The sequence below is a fragment of the Eptatretus burgeri genome, chromosome 2, assembly GCF_056783735.1.
Source record: "Eptatretus burgeri isolate ZD-2024b chromosome 2, Ebu_testis_v1, whole genome shotgun sequence".
Classification (NCBI taxonomy): Eukaryota; Metazoa; Chordata; class Myxini; order Myxiniformes; family Myxinidae; genus Eptatretus; species Eptatretus burgeri.
Window position 1 is genome coordinate 12,524,438 of NC_140962.1, and position 21,466 is coordinate 12,545,903.

Here is a 21,466-nt window from a genome sequence, read left to right on the forward strand (position 1 = left end):
TTTTATAGTTAAAGATAACCTGGGATAGGACGAAGCGAATGTTGATGATTTCCCTGAAAGAGGCAAAAATAATTTTTTTGAACAAAACCACCGAAGTTAATGGTAATAAATACGGATTGCGTCATATTTTGTTGTGATGTGGAGCCGCGGACGGTGCGGGGTGTTACCGGCCTTCGCTCTCCTCGTTTTGAGCGAACGGATCTTCGTGATGGCGTGGCGCTCTTCGGGAACCTGTCATGCCGAGCTTGTGGGGAACCTCCGCAGTGAGTACGAGGGACGAGGGCACACTCCCTTCACACTCCCCTCACACTCCCCTCACACTCCCCTCACACTCCCCTCACACTCCCCTCACACTCCCTTTACTCTGTCTCTGTCTCTCTGTCTCTGTCTCTCTGTCTCTGTCTCTGTGTGTCTCTGTCTCTGTGTGTCTCTGTCTCTGTGTGTCTCTGTCTCTGTGTGTCTCTGTCTCTGTGTGTCTCTGTCTCTGTGTGTCTCTGTCTCTGTGTGTCTCTGTCTCTGTGTGTCTCTGTCTCTGTGTGTCTCTGTCTCTGTGTGTCTCTGTCTCTGTGTGTCTCTGTCTCTGTGTGTCTCTGTCTCTGTGTGTCTCTGTCTCTGTGTGTCTCTGTCTCTGTGTGTCTCTGTCTCTGTGTGTCTCTGTCTCTGTGTGTCTCTGTCTCTGTGTGTCTCTGTCTCTGTGTGTCTCTGTCTCTGTGTGTCTCTGTCTCTGTGTGTCTCTGTCTCTGTGTGTCTCTGTCTCTGTGTGTCTCTGTCTCTGTGTGTCTCTGTCTCTGTGTGTCTCTGTCTCTGTGTGTCTCTGTCTCTGTGTGTCTCTGTCTCTGTGTGTCTCTGTCTCTGTGTGTCTCTGTCTCTGTGTGTCTCTGTGTCTCTTTCTCTCTCTTTCTCTCTCTTTCTCTCTCTTTCTCTCTTTCTCTCTCTTTCTCTCTCTTTCTCTCTCTTTCTCTCTCTTTCTCTCTCTTTCTCTCTCTTTCTCTCTCTTTCTCTCTCTTTCTCTCTCTTTCTCTCTCTTTCTCTCTCTTTGTGTCTCATCGCTCCAGGTCGAGTACTGGGCGATACCCGAGTGATCTCAAAGGTTGTTGGATTCGCGAGATATCCCTTATTGTCGGGTTTTCGGTCTGTCTGTGTCTATGTGTGTCTGCAACGCGAGGCTCCACAGCACGAACCAGCGAACCGATTTTGATGAAACTTTGCCAACAGGTGCCATATGGTCTGGGAATGTGCGCATTTGAATATCGTTGCCTAGCAACCACCTGTTGCTGTGCAGCGGCCTTAAAACCGCGTACAGTATTTTCAATACTTGTCCTACAGTTTTGAATGTAGAGAAGCGAGACTTCAGAATTAAACACTTCGAGATATTTAGAAAATTTTACTCGAGCCGATTTTTGGTTTAGGTTTTATTTTTCAAATGGTGGTCCTTCAAAAATCGGGTGTCTATTCACCATCATTTTTTATGAGGGGCCGAGGAAGTTGGGCGGAACTTAGGGAAAGTGGACGTGGTTGATGAAAAGTGGGAGTGGTGTAGGAAAGTGGGCGTGGCTTATGAAAAATATTGTGTGGCTCAGGAGGTGTGGTCAAACGAGCATTGAGAGAAGTGTGTGTGTGTGTGTGTGTGTGTGTGTGTGTGTGTGTGTGTGTGTGTGTGTGTGTGTGTGTGTGTGTGTGTGTGTGTGTGTGTGTGTGTGTGTGTGTGTATATATGTGTCTGCAGCGTGAGGCTCCACAGCACAAACCAGCAAACCGATAATTTATTTATTTACCGAAAATGATTCCACCACCCACACACCACCTCCAATTATTTATTTATTTACTGAAAACGATTCCACGACCCACACACCACCTCCAATTATTTATTTATTTACCATTTCGGATTCTCCTCCCAACACACCACCTCCAATTATTTATTTATTCACCGAAAACGATTCCACGACCCACACACCTCCTCCAATTATTTATTTATTTACCGTAAACGAATCCACGACCCACACACCGCCTCCAATTATTTATTTATTTACCGTAAATGATTCCACGACCCACACACCACCTTTAATTAATTATTTATTTACCGAAAACGATTCCCCTTCACACACCACCTTATTTATTTATTTACCGAAAACGATTCCCCACCCACACACCACCTTATTTATTTCTTTAGCGTAAACGATTCCATGACCCACACACCACCTTTAATTATTTATTTATTTACCGAAAACGATTCCCCACCCACACATCACCTTATTTATTTATTTACCGTAAACAATTCCACGACCCACACACCACCTTTAATTAATTATTTATTTATTTACCGAAAACGATTCCCCTTCACACACCACCTTATTTATTTATTTACCGTAAACGATTCCACCACCCACACAGCACCTTTAATTATTTATTTATTTACCGTAAACGATTCCACGATCCACACACCACCTTTTAATTATTTATTTATTTACCGAAAATGATTCCACGACCCACACACCACCTTTAATTATCTATTTACCGTAATTGATTCCACGATCCACACACCACCTTTATTTATTTACCAAAAACTATTCCACGACCCACACACTACCTCCAATGATTTATTTATTTCCCGAAAACGATTCCAAGACTCACACACTACCTCCAATTATTTATTTATTTATTTACCGTAAACGATTCCACGATCCACACACCACCTTTAATTATTTACTTATTTTCCGAAAAACGATTCCACGACCCACACTCCACCTCCAATTATTTCTTTATTTTCCGTAAATGATTCCACGATCCACACACCACCTTCAATTATTTATTTATTTACCGAAAATGATTCCATGACCCACACACCACCTTCAATTATTTATTTATTTACTGAAAACGATTCCACGACCCACACACCACCTCCAATTATTTATTTATTTACTGAAAACGATTCCACGACCCACACACCACCTCCAATTATTTATTTATTTACTGAAAACGATTCCACGACCCACACAACACCTCCAATTATTTATTATCTAAAGTGGGCGTGGCTTATGAAAAATATTGTGTGGCTCAGGAGGTGTGGTCAAACAAGAGCATTGAGAAAAGTTTATCGGGCTTTCCGTCTGTGTGTCTGTGTCTGAAACACGAAGCTCCACAGCACAAACCAGCAAACCGATTATTTTTCAAATGGTAGTCCTTCAAAAATAGGGTGTCTATTTCCCGTCATTTTTTATGAGGAGTGCCAGTTGGCAAAATACGCAAGAGGAAAAATCTTGCCAGGCAGAGGAACAATTGTATGTGAACAAATACGTCTTGGCAAGGAATCTTTGTTGGTGGATCAGTCAGAATGAAAAGCATCGTATCCAGCGCTTCGATCCAAGCGAATCCCTCGTCGCCTACCGGCTTGTGTATGTATGTATATATATATATATATATATATATATATATATATATGTATATATATATATATATATATATATATATATGTATATATGTATATATGTATATATATATATATATATATATATATATATGTATATATATATATATATATATATATATATATATATATGTATATATATATATATATATATATATATATATATATATTTGCTGATGCAAAGATCATTACACTGTATCGACTAGAGGGGGAGCACTCGTTAGAGTGCAAAACCTCCGCCGCCAATACTGCTAGGTCACTCAAGTGAACCTGATATCCTATTCATTCAATTTGACGTCAACAGTGCCAACAGAGTTATAGTTTGCAACTTTCCCTTTTACTTTTAACTTTTACATACTCAATTCATTCGTCATAACTCGATTCCTTGAGACAGAAATTGATTTTACATGGGTATATCCACCTGAAGTTCCAAAATCAGCCGCAATTATAATTTTGGCATGTTTTTTTTTTGTAAGAAATCACTTATAACATGTAGAAATGCAAAAAAAAAAAAAATCGAAATTTTGTTGAAAAAAAATTTGCTAATTTGAAAAAACAAAACTTGAAAATTTGACCTTGAGGTCAAATATGTTTGACCTCAGGCGCTAACCATGAAGGTCAAGGCCAATCGCCACCAAAAACTAATCAGCTGAGCGCCAGACCATATACTACATTCCCATAAAGTTTGGAGACGATTCGATTAAAATTACTCAAAAAATAAGGGTTTCGTCGACTCCCCTGATTTGCTACAAAGTGACCTTGACCTTTGACCTTGACCTTCAAAATTTTATGCGCTGAAAGGGACCTCTATAGGCCTCTGATATGCGAAGTTACAAAAATTTCCAATGATAACTGTGCTCTGCAGACTGATTTATACGTGATTACAGACAAAAAAAAAAAAAACATATGAAGGTCAAGGCCAATCGCCACCAAAAATTAATCAGCTGAGCGCCAGACCATGAACTATATTCCCATGAAGTTTGAAGACGATCCGATCAAAATTACTCAAAAAATAAGGGTTTCGTCGACTCCCCTGATTTGCTACAAAGTGACCTTGACCTTTGACCTTGACCTTCAAAATTTTGTGTGCTGAAAGGGACCTCTATAGGCCTCTGATATGCGAAGTTACAAAAATTTCCAATGATAACTGTGCTCTGCAGAATTTTTTATACGTGATTACAGACAAACAAACAAACAAAAAAAACAAAACAAACAAACAAAAAAACAAACATACAAGCTGACTAACATATCTTGCAAAAACTTCGTTTTGGCAAGATAACAAACAAACAGAAAGGGTTGAAAACAGTAACCTCCAATCTTCGATGGCGAGGTTAATAACCGTACCATGTCATTGTTATTAGACTGTATCGATAACCGTACCATGTGATTGTTATTACACTGTATCGATAACCGTACCATGTACTTGTTATAACACTGTATCGATAACCGTACCATGTGATTGTTATTACACTGTATCGATAACCGTACCATGTGATTGTTATTACACTGTATCGATAACCGTACCATGTGATTGTTGTTGCACTGTATCGATAACCGTACCATGTGATTGTTATTACACTGTATCGATAACCGTACCATGTGATTGTTATTACACTGTATCGAGAACCGTACCATGTGATTGTTATTACACTGTATCGATAACCGTACCATGTACTTGTTATTACACTGTATAGATAACCGTACCATGTGCTTGTTATTACACTGTATCGATAACCGTACCATGTGATTGTTATTACACTGTATAGATAACTGTACCATGTGCTTGTTATTACACTGTATCGATAACCGTACCATGTGATTGTTATTACACTGTATAGATAACTGTACCATGTGCTTGTTATTACACCGTTTCGATAACCGCACCATGTGCTTGTTATTACACCGTTTCGATAATCGTACCATGTGCATGTCATTGCACTGTATCGATAACCATACCATGTGATTGTTATTGCACTGTTTCGATAATCGTACCATGTGCATGTCATTGCACTGTATCGATAATCATACCATGTGATTGTTATTGCACTGTTTCGATAATCGAACCATGTGCTTGTCATTGCACTGTATAGATAACTGTACCATGTGATTGTTATTACACTGTATCGATAACCGTACCATGTGCTTGTTATTACACTGTATAGATCACCGTACCATGTGCTTGTAATTACACTGTATAGATAACCGTACCATGTGCTTGTAATTACACTGTATAGATAACCGTACCATGTGCTTGTAATTACACTGTATAGATAACCGTACCATGTGCTTGTAATTACACTGTATAGATCACCGTACCATGTGCTTGTTATTACACTGTATAGATCACCGTACCATGTGCTTGTAATTACACTGTATAGATAACCGTACCATGTGCTTGTAATTACACTGTATAGATAACCGTACCATGTGCTTGTAATTACACTGTATAGATCACCGTACCATGTGCTTGTAATTACACTGTATAGATAACCGTACCATGTGCTTGTTATTACACTGTATAGATCACCGTACCATGTGCTTGTAATTACACTGTATAGATAACCGTACCATGTGCTTGTAATTACACTGTATAGATAACCGTACCATGTGCTTGTAATTACACTGTATAGATAACCGTACCATGTGCTTGTAATTACACTGTATAGATAACCGTACCATGTGCTTGTAATTACACTGTATAGATCACCGTACCGTGTGCTTGTAATTACACTGTATAGATCACCGTACCGTGTGCTTGTAATTACACTGTATAGATAACCGTACCATGTGCTTGTAATTACACTGTATAGATCACCGTACCATGTGCTTGTAATTACACTGTATAGATCACCGTACCATGTGCTTGTAATTACACTGTATAGATAACCGTACCATGTGCTTGTAATTACACTGTATAGATCACCGTACCATGTGCTTGTTATTACACTGTATCGATAACCGTACCATGTGCTTGTTATTACACTGTATTGATAACCGTACCATGTGATTGTTATTACACTGTATCGATAACCGTACCATGTGATTGTTATTACACTGTATAGATAACTGTACCATGTGCTTTTTCTTACACTGTTTCGATAATCGTACCATGTGCTTGTTATTACACTGTATCGATAACCGTACCATGTGCTTGTTATTACACTGTATCGATAACCGTACCATGTGATTGTTATTACACTGTATCGATAACCGTACCATGTGCTTGTTATTACACTGTATTGATAACTGTACCATGTGATTGTTATTACACTGTATAGATAACCGTACCATGTGCTTGTTATTACACCGTTTCGATAACCGCACCATGTGCTTGTTATTACACCGTTTCGATAATCGTACCATGTGCATGTCATTGCACTGTATCGATAACCATACCATGTGATTGTTATTGCACTGTTTCGATAATCGTACCATGTGCATGTCATTGCACTGTATCGATAACCATACCATGTGATTGTTATTGCACTGTTTCGATAATCGAACCATGTGCTTGTCATTGCACTGTATAGATAACTGTACCATGTGATTGTTATTACACTGTATCGATAACCGTACCATGTGCTTGTTATTACACTGTATAGATCACCGTACCCTGTGCTTGTAATTACACTGTATAGATAACCGTACCATGTGCTTGTAATTACACTGTATAGATAACCGTACCATGTGCTTGTAATTACACTGTATAGATAACCGTACCATGTGCTTGTAATTACACTGTATAGATCACCGTACCGTGTGCTTGTAATTACACTGTATAGATCACCGTACCGTGTGCTTGTAATTACACTATAGATCACCGTACCATGTGCTTGTAATTACACTGTATAGATAACCGTACCGTGTGCTTGTAATTACACTGTATAGATCACCGTACCGTGTGCTTGTAATTGCACTGTATAGATCACCGTACCATGTGCTTGTAATTACACTGTATAGATCACCGTACCATGTGCTTGTAATTACACTGTATAGATAACCGTACCATGTGCTTGTAATTACACTGTATAGATAACCGTACCATGTGCTTGTTATTACACTGTATAGATAACCGTTTCATGTGCTTGTTAACCTCCGCCATCGAAGATCGGAGGTTACTGTTTTCACCCCTTTCTGTTTGTTTGTTTGTTTGTTTGTGAACAGTATTACGGAAAAACTCCTCGACGGATTTCGACGAAACTTGATAGGGGGGGGGGGGTTAGGTATGGTCCAAGGATAATGCCATTAGATTTTGGACTTGGTCCCACCCCCCCCCAAAAAAAAATTGTTGGAGAATATATATTTTTTTGCATTTCTACATGTTTTAAGTGATTTCAACTCCCCCCCCCCCCCCCAAAAAAAAAATTGAGAAAAATTTTTTTGCAGCTTTTTTTTCAACAAAATTTCGATTTCGTTTTTTTTTTGCATCTCCATGTTTTAAGTGATTTCCAACCCCCCCCCCCCCCCCAAAAAAAATATTGGAGAAAAGAACTATAACTCTGTCAGCACTGTTGACATCATATTTAATGAATAAGATATAAGGTTCACTTGAGTGATCCAGCAGTATTGGCGGCGGAGGTTTTGCACTCTCCCAAGTGCTCCCCCTCTAGTTATTCCACTGTATAGATAACCGTACCATGTGCTTGTTATTACACTGTATAGATAACCGTACCATGTGATGATTTCGTCAATGGACATCACATCACACTTCAACAGAGTAATGCATGCCCTCACGTCACATGAGTGATCACCGATTTCATCGCACAACAGAACATTCCCACACCTCCCTGGCCGACTGTTTCACTTGATTTCTCCCATAGAACATCTGTGGTATTAAATGTAACGACTATTGCGCTGTCTTCAAAATGTAACGATGACAACGTTGGCCCAACTGCAGCAAGCCTTGGTACAGATCTGGAATGACATCCCTTAAGCCTTCTTCAACCATCTTGTGTCCTCAATGAGGCACCGTTGCCAAGCGCGTGTCAATGCAAATGGTGGTCACACCAGATACTGAGCTGTTTAAAACTGACTTCTGACCACAACCGTCTGAGCCTCTGGAGACATGTCTTGCACATATGTGTTGACATTCTCATGTCAAGTTTCATTTTTATCAAACCCTAAATATTGATATGACCAAACAACATGATGTGTTTGGTTTCATTTCTTATTTCACATGGCTGTAAATGATGCAGGAACGTTTTTCTGTGTATGTGTATGTATATGTATATATATATATATATATGTATATATATATATATATATGTATATATGTATATATATATATATATATATATATATATATATATATATATATATATATATATATATATATATATATATATATATATATATATATATATATATATATATATATATATATATATATATATTGTTGCGGATTCGCGCCCGCCGGCGTGCTGACGGCCACGTAACTCGAATCGCGGCACGTCGCCCACCGGACGGACAATCCAGTCGTGACCCTCTCGGACTAACGCCGGGAACCAGTCACGGGTGGACCTTTCGGTCTCACCGCGATCGAGCCAATCAGCCCCCGCGTGGGATAGGGTTGCTCGCCAAATTCGACCTACCTAAGTACCCACGCGGAGGGTAGACCGGGCGATCGCACCTCGCCGCAGGTCGACTTCGGACACGGGCCACTTAAGCGACCCGTTCCGTACTATCGGGATAACCGAGCGGTGTTATTCATCGACCTCGACGGTTCGATTAATTATCGGGCGTATTCAGCCCACTACCAACCCTTTACGTGAAGCAAGATGAGGATTCAATGAAAGAAATGACGAAGCGAAGCGGGAAACAGTTCAACACAAAGCACATTTATTCGCGATGAACGGAAAGCGCACATATACAATTCCACCAAAAGCACATAGAAAAGAAAAGAAACACAATGCAATTTTACACAAAAAGCAAATGCGACAATGCAGATCTAATACCGATTACGCGAGCACACGGCAACACTTATACAATTTTACTTCACAGACGGCGCCGACAACACATATCCAAAACCAAGAAAAAGAACCCTCAAGGATGAGGCGGGCCTGAGGCAGAGACCGGGTCGGGCCTACCCGTCTGGTGATGAGACGCGGAGCGGCGATGGTGCCTCAACTCCGCGGGCCTCGCGGGCAGTGTCTGGTAGGGGGTGGGAAAGGGGCCCCCTTGGTCGCACTATCTCAGCGCGGGGGGGAAACAGGAGGGGGTTGCTGATGCTCGGGGTATAGAGGATTTCCACTCTGCCTCGAGTCCCGCGACGAGCGTCTCCACCTCGGCCAGGTCGCGCCGTCGGCCTCCCTGGTGTGCAGCTCCCTGCACGACGCGAGCACCCCCTCGTCTGCCCTCGCCGCCTCTCCACAGCTCCGTCCCCTCCGTTCCGACTCCAACGCACACAACGACGACCAACTCCTTCTTGCTTCTTCTTCCCAACTCCACCGCCCGCGAAGTCTTAACTCCTTGTTCACTTGACTGACGAACGCGGTCGCTTATATAAGCCCCGTGGCTTCGCTCTCTCATCTTTGACCCCCTGCTTTCGACCTTTCACCTCGCTCCCCATTGGCCCGAGAAAAAGTGGGCGTGAATGCATTTTGATCCATAAATTTGCATATAGCGACCGCCCTCCAACGCCCTGGAGGCGGGGCCAAATCGCCCCTCGCTCACCGATTGGACAGAACAAAAGTGGGCGTGTGTCGTTTTTGATCCGTTTTTGAAGCACAAAATCCGTGATTTTGTACACGCTGTTCGGCGCGCGCCCTGCACGAGTCCAACACCGGTACCCACAAGCGGCGCAAGAACGGTGGCGATGCGACGGTTGCGAGGTGTGACGGGAAGCGGCGCCGCGGTGGGTGGTTGATGTTGTGGTTGGTGGTGGTAACAATGGCGATTGGTCCAAAATAAAGATAGTAAAAGAAAAACGGCTATCCTGAAGAGTCGCAGCACGCATGAATGACATGTATTCCCACTAGACAACGGGTTTGGGCCTAACTACACATATACTTACCGAGATATCTCACCTAAGGGACCTGAATGGTGGTTTGCGAATTTGGTAACCACAACACTATATATATATATATATATATATATATATATATATATATATATATATATATATATATATATATATATATATATATATATATATATATATATATATATATATATATATATATATTCAAAGCTTGTTATACTGGATCCACAGCCCCCACTCCATGATGTATCTATTTGCAGTGATGCTTTATTTTTGGTCCATGTTGCCTCTAAGTTACTTGGACATTGGAATGCTGATGCATGCTGCTTGGGCGTAGTGTTCAGATCGGTATCATTTAACATCTCATATTACAAGTTTTATTGGTTTTGACTCAGAATTGCTTTTCGTTGAACCACCAATTGTGCTTTGTATTTGCAGAAAATGGGGTCATTAAGTCTGAGCGTGTTTATCAGGTAATGCTGGCGACGGATCGAGCGCACTACGCCAAATACAACCCATACGTGGATACACCACAGTCAATAGGTGTGTGTTTATCCTCCCAAGTTAATTTTTATTTATTTTTTGAGGGGGAGAGGAGAGAGCATAGGGTAGTGGGAGCATATAAAAACTGTCTGCAAGGACCATTACCTTTTCTGTATTGTGATGTGTTTTATAAACAGATTATGAACATTGTAATCAAGACGTACTATTTCCGTGGATGTTTCGTTTTAATTTGCAAGTGAGTATTTTTGTGAAATGCATAACCTTTCTAAATTTTGCACTTTTATATTTATTTTGTGAGTTGTCCAACTATACTTTGGATACAAAATATCAATTTTTTTGTGTTTAAGTTGTCTGGTTGAATGCTTCACTATATGATTGCTAGGTATGCCCTTTTTGCATACTGTACACAGTACGGTAGTAAGCTCGTTTTGCTTTCTGTTCAAGTTAAATGTTATAAAATATAAATCTTTATTTTATTTTTACATAGGTTACCAGGCAACCATCAGTGCTCCGCACATGGTAAGCACAAGTAATGTTGTTTTTTGTTAGTGATCAATCGCCTGTACCTTCTTTAACACTTGTGGGAGGAGGTTAGTATTTCAAAAAGCTTACCTTTTCCCTAAGCTTATGTTGTTGTCATGTCATTTTCCTTCTGCAGCATGCCCATGCACTTGAGTTACTTGAGGAACACCTACATGAAAATGCCTCTGCTTTGGATGTGGGCTCAGGGAGTGGCTTTCTGGCTGCTTGCTTCAGCCGCATGGTAAGAGGATTTATAGTGCGAGATGATTCGAGGAGAGTTGTGTGATGGAGTTGTGAACCATTAAGTGAAACTCAGTGCAGATGTTGGTCCTTTCCTTTGTAATTTCTAGCCATTGTCACACATTGTTTCTGGAATAGGGAAATTAATTGCAGGAGGGTGGAAACTGGGTTTCAGTGGGTGAAGGAAAGCTTTGTGGTGGAATTGGGACTGAGACTGACGGGACAGTAGCCAGCAGGCTTGAAATCTCTTCTGAAGAGCTTGAAACGACTGACTCGGGGAGACAGTTGCACAGGCAAGAAAAGGGGGGTCTGAAAGAATGGAGGTGAATGTAGAACTTCAACTTTGGTTCAGTGACAAGGAAGGTTTCTGGGAGAATGTTTGTGACTTGGTAGAGCAACGGCTACACAGAGAGGTGAAAGGGCATGAGTAAGACCAAAATAGAGTTGGTATATAAAAAAAAAATTAAAACCTGGAGCTCACAGAACACCTTACCCTCATAAAACACTTCGTAGAACACCTTACCCTCATAGAACACTGCGTAGAATACCTTACCCCTATTGTCAGATCAGGCCAGATCAGATCTGTGACTTGCTACAGGTATCATGCAAACCTGAACTAACCTGTTCCAAAGTCAGGTTGTCGGCGACTAAACCTGGTGTTGCCTGGTGTTGGCGCAGTGGTTAGGGCAGCGGCTTGGGATCCAAAAGGTCCTGAGTTCAAGCCCCGTTGGGCCACTGAATTATACACCAGGGGGTTGACTCAGCCTGTCATCCTTCCGAGGTCGGTGAAATGAGTACCAGTATACTGGGCCGGTGTATACCCCGGGTAAAATAGGTGTACCATATCCCTGCGTCATAAGAGGTGACCAGGGTTGCGTCAGGAAGGGCATCCGGCGTAAAACATGTGCCAAATCACGATGCGGATCATATGGATGATCCGCTGTGGTGACCCCGAACGGGAGCAGCCAAAAGAAGAAGAAGAAGAAGAAGAAGAGGAGTTGTCGGCGACTAAACCGTCTCCCCCACCAGGTGTTTGGTGAGAAGGGTGTTTGGATATGGACACCCAGCAGGATTAAAAACAAAACCTGTCAAAGGGCAGAGGATCTCCTTGTGAGCCAACGGCTATCCATATCTAGTGCCCAACTGTGTTTGCGGACGTCCTCCTGCAGTTGGGTTACTTCGTATTTGGAGGTTTGTGGCAGGATTTACACTCCGGCCACCGTAAAACCCTTCCTTCCGCAAAACATTCTCGAAGCATAAAAAAATTTGAAAACCCACTCAGTGGGAGAACCTCATGTGCAGCTTTCCTTCGCAGGGCTGCTCAACAGATGATGGGATTGGGGCAAAGCCTTCAGGACCCCCAATCTTTGCTAGGAGGGAAACCATGGGGTAACATTCCCGGGTCAGATTGCGGGAGAGTGTGTCAGAGTGGTGCTGAGGCGTCATCCACCAGGCGGCAGTCTCCTTGGGTTAACCTGAGATGGTCCCTTCAGGTGGGTGCCTGGAATGTCCTATCCCTAAAAGAGGATGATCACCTGTATCTGTTATCATCTGAGCTCAAGCGTTTGAACATCAGTGTTGCAGCACTCTCTGAGGTTCGGAGACCAGATTGCAGTGAGATGATGGCGGGTGGTTATACCTAATATTGGTCTGGTCGCTCTGATGGTTACCATTCCCAAGGAGTTGCTGTAGCTGTGTCCAACAAGCTGACTCCAATAATAATTGAGGTTACACCGGTCAACAAGCATATTATGAGTCAAAGGATTCGTCACTCATTGGGTGTCATTTTCCTGGTCTCTGTTTATGCTCCGACTGAGGCGAGTGATCTCACCGTGAAGGACGCATTCTATGCCATGCTCGAGTCTGTGGTTCATCAGTGCCCCAGGCGAGATACACTTCTAGTTCTAGTTTGGGGATTTCAATGCATCGACTGGAATTGATAGGGATGGTTATGAGACGTGTGTTAGTCCCCATGGGTCTGGAACTGTGAACCTGAATAGCACTAAGTTCCTTGACTTTGCAAGAAGTCATGGACTGAGGGTGGCTGGTTCATGGTTTCAGCACCCACAAGCTCATCACTGTACTTGGAATTCCAATGCTGATGGTGTGGGAAAGGAGATTGACCATGTGCTCGTTGATGGTCGCTGGAGGATGATCCAGAACTGCAGGGTCTACAGAGTGCTCAGTTCCTCAATGCTGACCACCGCCTCATTGTAGCAACTATTAAGTTGCACCTTCAATCCAGGAGAATGGTACCATCCCAGCCTGGGCTGGATGTTTGCAAGCTCAAGGATGAGAGGGTAGCTGAGGAGTTTGCGAACAGGCTGAGTTGGGATTTGGGGAGTCTGGGTGCTTTGGGAGATCCTGAAGAGTTGTGGAGTGCCTTCAAGACCACTGTCCTTGATGTTGCCGGTGGATGTCTTGGAACTCACCGTAGGGCGAAGAAGAATTTTGTCTCTCAAGGAACACTGGATACCATTGACCAGAGTCGCTGGGCCAGGCTGAATTGCAGAGCTGAGCTGTTCAGGGAGCTGAGGCGTAAAACTGTATGTGTGCTAAGGGTGGACAAGGAGGCCTATGTGCGAGGAATCTGTGAAGGGGTAGAGCATCACCTGTGCTCAAGTGATTCTTGTCCTGCTTACAGGGGAATTTGTGCATTGCGTTCATCCAAGCCCATCCCTCGGTGTACTGCAGTTAGAGCAGAAGGTGGTGGGCTCTTGACAGAGGAGGCTCAAGTGAAGGCTCGCTGGGCCGGTTACTATGAGCGGTTGTACCAGGCTGATCCCCCCAGCTGTCGAGTTGGATGTCAGGGGTGTTACAATCCCTGTTGCTGACCCTCCGATCAACTGTGGTCCACCTTCGTTTGTGGAAACGCAGGCTGTGGTGAACCGGTTGAAATGGGGTAAAACTCCAGGGATCTGTGACATCCATGCTGAACTTCTCAAGGCTGGTGGAAATGCTGCACTCGTGTCGTTGCAGGCAGTTCTGTGCTCTGCCTGGAACACAGGCATTATCCCAACTGACTGGAAGAGGGGTCTTGTTGTCCTTCTCTGGAAAGGGAAGATGAATCGCCAAGACTGCAACAACGACCGAGGGGTGACGCTGCTCTCATTGCCGGGCAAGGTCTTTGCTCGAATAATTCTTGATAGGGTTCACCACCATCTGCTTGAGCACCAGCATCCAGAGCGGTCAGGCTTTGCACCAAAGAGGTCACCGATTGACCGTATCCTTGCTCTTCGGGTCCTCACCGAACGCAGACGAGAGTTTTGGCAGGGGCTGCTTGCAGCCTATGTTGATCTCTGTAAAGCGTTCTATTCAGTGAATCGGGATGTCCTCTGGAGGATTCTTGGTCTTCGTGGGGTGCCACCAAAAGCTGATCGATCTGATGTCTGAACTCTACTCTGGTACTGAGAGTGCTGTGAAGTGTGGTGGTACCATCTCTGACTTATTTCCAGTTGTCACTGGAGTTTGTTAGGGGTGTGTACTGGCCCCCACACTTTTCAGTACTTGCATGGACTGGATTCTGGGGAGGATGTCGTAGAGATCAAGCTGTGGTGCATCATTTGGGAATGTCAAGCTCTCTGACCTTGATTTCGCAGATGATGCAGTCATCTTTGCGAAGACTTCAGATATCCTTTTTGCAGCCCTCGAGGTGCTGAATGAGGAGTTGGAGCCACTGGGATTACGGGTTTCCTAGGTCAAAACTAACATCCAGGCTTTCAATGACATCTTGGTCTCTGCCTGTTTGTGGTGAGGATGTTGATGGAGAGATTCAGTTACCTTGGCACTGATATTCATGTCTCTGCTGGCTTTGAGCCAGAGGTCAACAGACGTCTCGGTCGGTCGGGCCTGGGGAGTCATGGATTCACTGGATCATGGGGTGTGGTGCTGCCAGTTCCTGTGCGGGAGGAAGAAGGTCCGAGTCTTCAGGTCCTTGGTGCTTCCAGTCTTGCTCTGTGGATGTGAGACTAGGACTCTGACCAGGAATCTGCGATGGAGACTTCATTCCTTTGGTACCAGGTCTCTTCGGAGAATACTTGGCTATCGCTGGTCAGACTTTGTGTCCAACGAGCAGTTGCTGAGAGAAACTCAAATGAGATTTGTTACCTGCATGGTCCGTGAGCGTCAGCTGCGGCTGTATGAACATGTGGCTTGTTTTCCTGACGCTGATCCTGCTCACCAGATTCTCTCAGCGAGGGAGTCTCGTGAGGGGAGGAGGCCAGTGGGCCGACCACATGCCTCATGGTTGCAGCAGGTTGATCAGCATCTCAAGGACATGGGGATGGGCCAGGCTTCTGCCTGGGGGATGGCCAGACGGAGGCCCCTGGAGTACTGGTGGAAAGTGGACGCAGCGATGCGCTGCTCTGGTGCATGCTCCCATACCTGACCTGACCTGACCTGACCCCACACAGTTTTGAGAAACAAGGATTTAGTCGGGGTCTGCGAGCGGCAAATTTGACTGATGACATAAAATGCCATAATATTTTGTCCAAGTACTGCTAAACTGAAGGGTTTTGAAAGTGTCAAAAAGGAGATTTGTGTTCTGCAGTGTTCAAGTACATAGTTTAATGTTCAAAATATAACGTTAAATTAAAATGGAGTTGTTCATCGATCATGAACTGACGTTTGCAGACAGACAAATTGAACCAATTACTTAAGCCTGGTTTTCGCTTCGTGTGCATGTGGTAAAAACCTGCAAGGCAAGCAACATGCTTTGCAATGATTGAGAAGCAGATCCTAAAACTCAGAGAATGAAATACTTTGCAGAAGTTAGGCTGTACAGATTGCATCCGTTGCTTCATGGTCAGAGTTCTTTGACTTGGAATTAATGTGAAGACCTAAGTACAGAATCTGTAAGTACATTGTTATTATTAGGGTACCAATAGCCTTCCAGGCTGTGGTGGTACCCTATTGTTTCTGTTCAGATTTTTATTATCATTATTACTATTCTTTGTCCCATTTGGGGTCTTTTTTTTTTTTCTCGACGATTTCTTTAAACATGTGTTTTCTCAGCAACAACTTGTCCGATTGACACAAAATTTTAACCATAGGTGCGACTACTCATGCAGAAATTTTTTTAATGATAATTATGACGTGATGGGTCATGTGGGGTGCCAGCCGTGTTTGAAAAACGGTAAAACTTTGGACGTCTTCTTCTCTGGAACAGTTTCCTGGAAAAGAGAAAAAGAAATTAATAAACCATCTTGCCAAAAGGTGACCACATGTGACTTCTTTAAGGTCACACTGAGGTGAACAGAGCTGCTATCCACCAGGAGCGACTCCTTGAGGAATATCTGCCTACGAGAGATTCCGATGAGAATCGTTCTACAGAGTAACCATGAAAAATATGCGTTTGCCTCATAACGTTACCAAATGACGTCATAATGCCTCAAGCTTGACATATCTAGAAAGCACTCATCGAGGTGTTCAATTTGAGGTACTACACGATATGGTTCCTAAAACTTGAAAATTTGACCTTGGCGTCAAATATGTTTGACCTCAGGCGCTAACCATGAAGGTCAAGGCCAATCGCCACCAAAAACTAATCAGCTGAGCGCCAGACCATATACTACATTCCCATAAAGCTTGGAGATGATTCGATTAAAATTACTCAAAAAATAAGGGTTTCGTAGACCTCCATGATTTACCGCAAAGTGACCTTGACTTTTACGTGTGCTGAAGGGTATTGTAATAATACTACGATATGTGTACCCACAAGAGTTTCCGATGAGAATTGTGCTCTACAGAGTGATATAAAGGTGAAAAATCCAATGATTACAGACAAACAAACAAAAAAAAAAAAAACTTACCAAGTAACAGATCTTGCAAAAACTTCGTTTTGGTAAGATAAATATGGCTCATTGTGAAGAACTCCACAAGGGGTAGGTGTTGCTAACCATGACGTCATTGGTGAAGTGGTATTTGGTGAAAAGTTGATATGTAGAATGCTGCATCCCATCAGTATGAAAATTTCTGTGAACACAAAAAAATGACATCATCCGTCACGTGGTTTGGCAGCCGTATTGTTTATTTTTCAAAAAAGGAAAAATTCAGGCCTCTCGTACCGTACATCTGAATACTCAACCACCTGTCTTCTATTATGAAATAATGCTACCGTTTTGAGGAAAGAAATGTACAGTTTGATTACACCTCAAACGAGGTAATGCATGTTTTGTTTCCAACAATCGTGGCATCGGATTCATTGTACACCACCCAATGAAGGTGTAATAATTTTCATATTATGTAGAGGAAAGGAAATCGTGGTCTTTCATTAAAAAATACTTTTCGTTTTCACCAGACTTTTAAAAGCTTAACTGCTTTCAGTTATTTATAGACTTGCTCACATAGGTCGACAAAGACTATGCCTCTGAGGATTCACGGTGCACCGTGTGTGCGTGTGATATCAAGTGAATCAGATGAAAATTGGCTCTTTATATGACTTTGATCTGATGATCTCCAAAACAATAGGCTTCGTGTTTGTCATTACCTCTTCTCGTTTAAGGGGTCTAAAAGGTACAATAGCTCAAAGTTCTGGCTCATTCAGATAAAGTAATGTATCGGATCAAGTAATGGCTCATTTTGGCTCAGTCTAGCTGAGTTGAGAAACAAATCTCATTTTATATTTTGAAAACTGCATGATGTGGGTTTTTTTTTCTCATTAATGCTGCATTGCAGGTTGGAATTCATGGAAAGGTGATTGGCATCGACCACATCCCTGAGCTCGTCAATGACTCCATCAAAAATGTGAAAAAAGATGACCCTACCCTTCTGAGTTCGGGAAGACTAAAATTAATAAGTGAGTGTCATGCTTTGTTTACTTTTTAAGTTGTTCTTATGGTGAAAACGATTTTCACATTGGGACTTAAAAAAAACTTTAAGGATCTCATTAAGGGAAGTCCAAGAAACTGACACGTTCTTTAAAAAATTTTTTAATACTTTTATCCGAAGTCAAATGGAATATGTACTTTTGCGTGATTTGATCATTTGACATCCAGCCTTTTGACTGAACTGCCAACGAAAACTTCAAATCGAACACCATTACCATCGTTAACTGGAGCCAAGCTTGTCTAAATCGTTTCCTATCTGAGCCTCTTCTCGTTTAACCTGCAGCAGTTTATATTTCATGCAGAGGCTCTGATCTTATATTCTTGAAAAACATGTGGTGGACCCACCATTTTGTGCTCGTGTCGGATAAGACAATAGTGCGCATGTGCACTGACACTGGAATTGAGTACTCTGAAAGCTCTGCATTTGAAAAACAAATAAGGTTCCCTGTTTAAAGGATATCGTTATTGAACGTCATTACACCAGGATAACTTGTCAGGTTCAATGTGAAGTTTTGTATTGTGCCATTCATTATACCAGTACACTCGGACCACAAAAAGGTAATTATTTTTGTTGGCATCGTCTTGTGACAGAAGACTGCCACTGAATATGTTTATACTATACTGTCAGACTTTCACAGCAAATATAAATCGAGCAATTTCCCCCCCCCCCAAAAATTCGATTTGTATTTTATTTTAAGTGTTGGCAGGCTTGTAAAACACAATAAAATTGATGTGTGCTTGTCTACTTATTTATTAATTAACAATCTCTATCAATATTTGCAGCTGGGGATGGGAGGCTGGGCTACCCGGAGGATGCTCCTTATGACGCCATTCATGTTGGAGCTGCAGCTCTATCTGTTCCACAGCCTGTGAGTCATGCCTTGGGCATTATGGCCTCTAGCTCAACCAACGTTTCTTTTTATTTATACTGTCTGACCATTGCTAAATTGATTCACAATTCCTTTTCAACAACCCAGCTCTTAGATCAGTTGAAGCCCGGCGGGAGGCTGGTGCTCCCAGTAGGACCTGCTGGTGGGGATCAGATGCTGGAGCAGTACGACAAGTTGGCCGATGGATCAATTAGTGTGAAACGCCTCATGGGGGTTATTTATGTACCTCTCACTGATAGGGATGCACAGTGGTCAAGGTGTGTCCGTGTGACCGTCCCACATTGTTCTTTGGATCATGCTCTTGCATCTTGACGACACAACGATTCGAGTTTTGTGTAAAATCTGTATTCATTGATTTGGTCTTCATCCTTATGAACATTGTTCTCCATATAATAAACAAGTCAAATCTTGGCCAGTAACATAACTGTTTAGATGTTATACATGTTCATCACCCATGAGAAATATATTTATGTGAAGAACACAGTTTAATCGGCCTTGTAGTGTACACTTCTTTCTCTTGATCTCTTATTCTCCAACTTTCCTCTTACCTTGTCTGTCCTTTTGCAGATGTACAATTTAACAGCTGCAGCAGTTTTGTTTTTATTAAGCTGAAAAATTTCCTCTGGTGTGTACATGCATGCTCCGTTTGCTTGCGCTACATCACAATTTTGCTGTGATTGCTCTGTGTTGTTTCTCATTGTTATTGAGGATAACTTTTAATAAATGGAGCTCAGGTATTTCAAAAAAGGCAAATTGGCTTGCATTTTCATATGCAAACATATTTATGCCATCAAATGATTAGAAAGCATAAGTTACTTTGCTGTTATAGCATTGCTTTAATGTTATTTAAAATAAAAAGTACTGAAAACGAGGGTGTTATAAACGGTGACTTCAATTCAGTCGCCCATTTATACCTCTGAGTGTACACACACACACATGCACACACTTTGGCGTGCAGCCTGTGGCTGCTGTGCCGCTGTCTTCAGTTGCCCCTATTATCAGTGCACTAGTGCTCATTTCGCTGACCTCAGAAGGATGACAGGCTGAGTGAACCCCGCCTGGTGTTGATTCAGTGGCCTGAAGGGCTCAAACTCAGGACCCTAGGATCCCAAGCCAGCCACCCTAACCGCTAAGCCAACGCCAGGCTTGGTACCTCTGAGTATGATAACCATTCAGTATTCCTACAGTGCCTTCAGAAAGTATTCACACCCCTTGACTTTTGTCACATTTTGTTGTGTTGCAGCCTGAATTTAAAATGGATTAAAGTTACTTTTTTTTTTTGTGTCACTGATCTACACAAAATAACCGATAATGACAAAATGTAAACACGTTTTTAGAATTTTTTTTTACTTCCCAGGAAGTTGTGCAATTCAAGAGCTCAATGGTAATGTTACTAGCTCAGTAGGAGGCTGAGATTCAGCATCTGCTCGTCTCTTACCACAAACAGGTTGGTGACTGAAGTTTTCCCCTGCCTTCTAGATTGTCTTTCTCCTCTTGCCATCAAGCTTTATCAGGTCACTCGCGCAAGCAGCAGATCGTACATCATTACTTTCCCCAAATCTTGGCTAACTGCTGGTCTCCTCTCCCGACTGTCTTGTGCACCATGCTCTATACAGAGCATCGATTCCTGCAAAATGGTTTATTGGCTTTAAATACATTCCAGGATGGGTCACCACTCAGGGTACTCAACTAAGTGCGCAGGAATTCGTAATTTGTTCAGGGTTCCAGAAAAAGCTTGCCTACTCTTTGCAAGGGGCACCATGAGATTTTTAGTGTCCACTATCTAATGCCAGCAGATGACCCAGATTAACGTCCTTCCGAGGGACGGAACACACATTGATGAATTGGCCTACCTATGAAACGCCAGGGTGACAGTTTATAAGTGGGCCGATATTCGAACCTCGACTAGACAGCGTGCGTGCGCGCATGTCGTTGGTTGTTGTCTCCACATGTGGGTTTCAGAAGGTGGAACGCAGCCCTCCCAGGTCTCAAAGTATCCACCTTTGTGGGTGCAGTTAGTTTGTCGTTTTCTGTTCTTACTGTTCTTACCGTCTTCCCTCTTTGCCTGACTACTGCCATTC

At 42.7% G+C, this 21,466-nt stretch overlaps 1 protein-coding gene and 1 long non-coding RNA gene across 4 annotated transcripts in view; one reads left to right on the top strand and one right to left on the bottom strand.

Moving 5' to 3' along the window:
* Nucleotides 1-21,466, top strand: part of LOC147031440 (protein-L-isoaspartate(D-aspartate) O-methyltransferase-like) — a 22,260-nt gene continuing 794 nt past the window's right edge. The window contains exons 1-8 of one of the 3 annotated variants that reach the window (XM_085863136.1): nt 1-263; nt 10,841-10,945; nt 11,394-11,425; nt 11,565-11,669; nt 18,344-18,464; nt 19,279-19,364; nt 19,473-19,642; nt 19,953-20,010. In XM_085863136.1, coding sequence (XP_085719262.1) covers nt 137-263; nt 10,841-10,945; nt 11,394-11,425; nt 11,565-11,669; nt 18,344-18,464; nt 19,279-19,364; nt 19,473-19,642; nt 19,953-19,965 — 759 coding nt within the window. In that variant the 5' untranslated portion in view covers nt 1-136 and the 3' untranslated portion in view covers nt 19,966-20,010. The remainder of the gene's footprint in view (nt 264-10,840; nt 10,946-11,393; nt 11,426-11,564; nt 11,670-18,343; nt 18,465-19,278; nt 19,365-19,472; nt 19,643-19,952; nt 20,011-21,466) is intronic. The other 2 variants (XM_085863131.1, XM_085863146.1) reach the window with 2 other exon arrangements.
* LOC147031441 (uncharacterized) overlaps nt 16,449-21,466 on the bottom strand; it is a 19,594-nt gene continuing 14,576 nt past the window's right edge. The window contains exons 2-3 of the long non-coding RNA XR_015053066.1: nt 17,479-17,641; nt 16,449-16,839 (exon numbers count right to left, since the gene is read on the bottom strand). This is a non-coding gene — a long non-coding RNA (uncharacterized LOC147031441). The remainder of the gene's footprint in view (nt 16,840-17,478; nt 17,642-21,466) is intronic.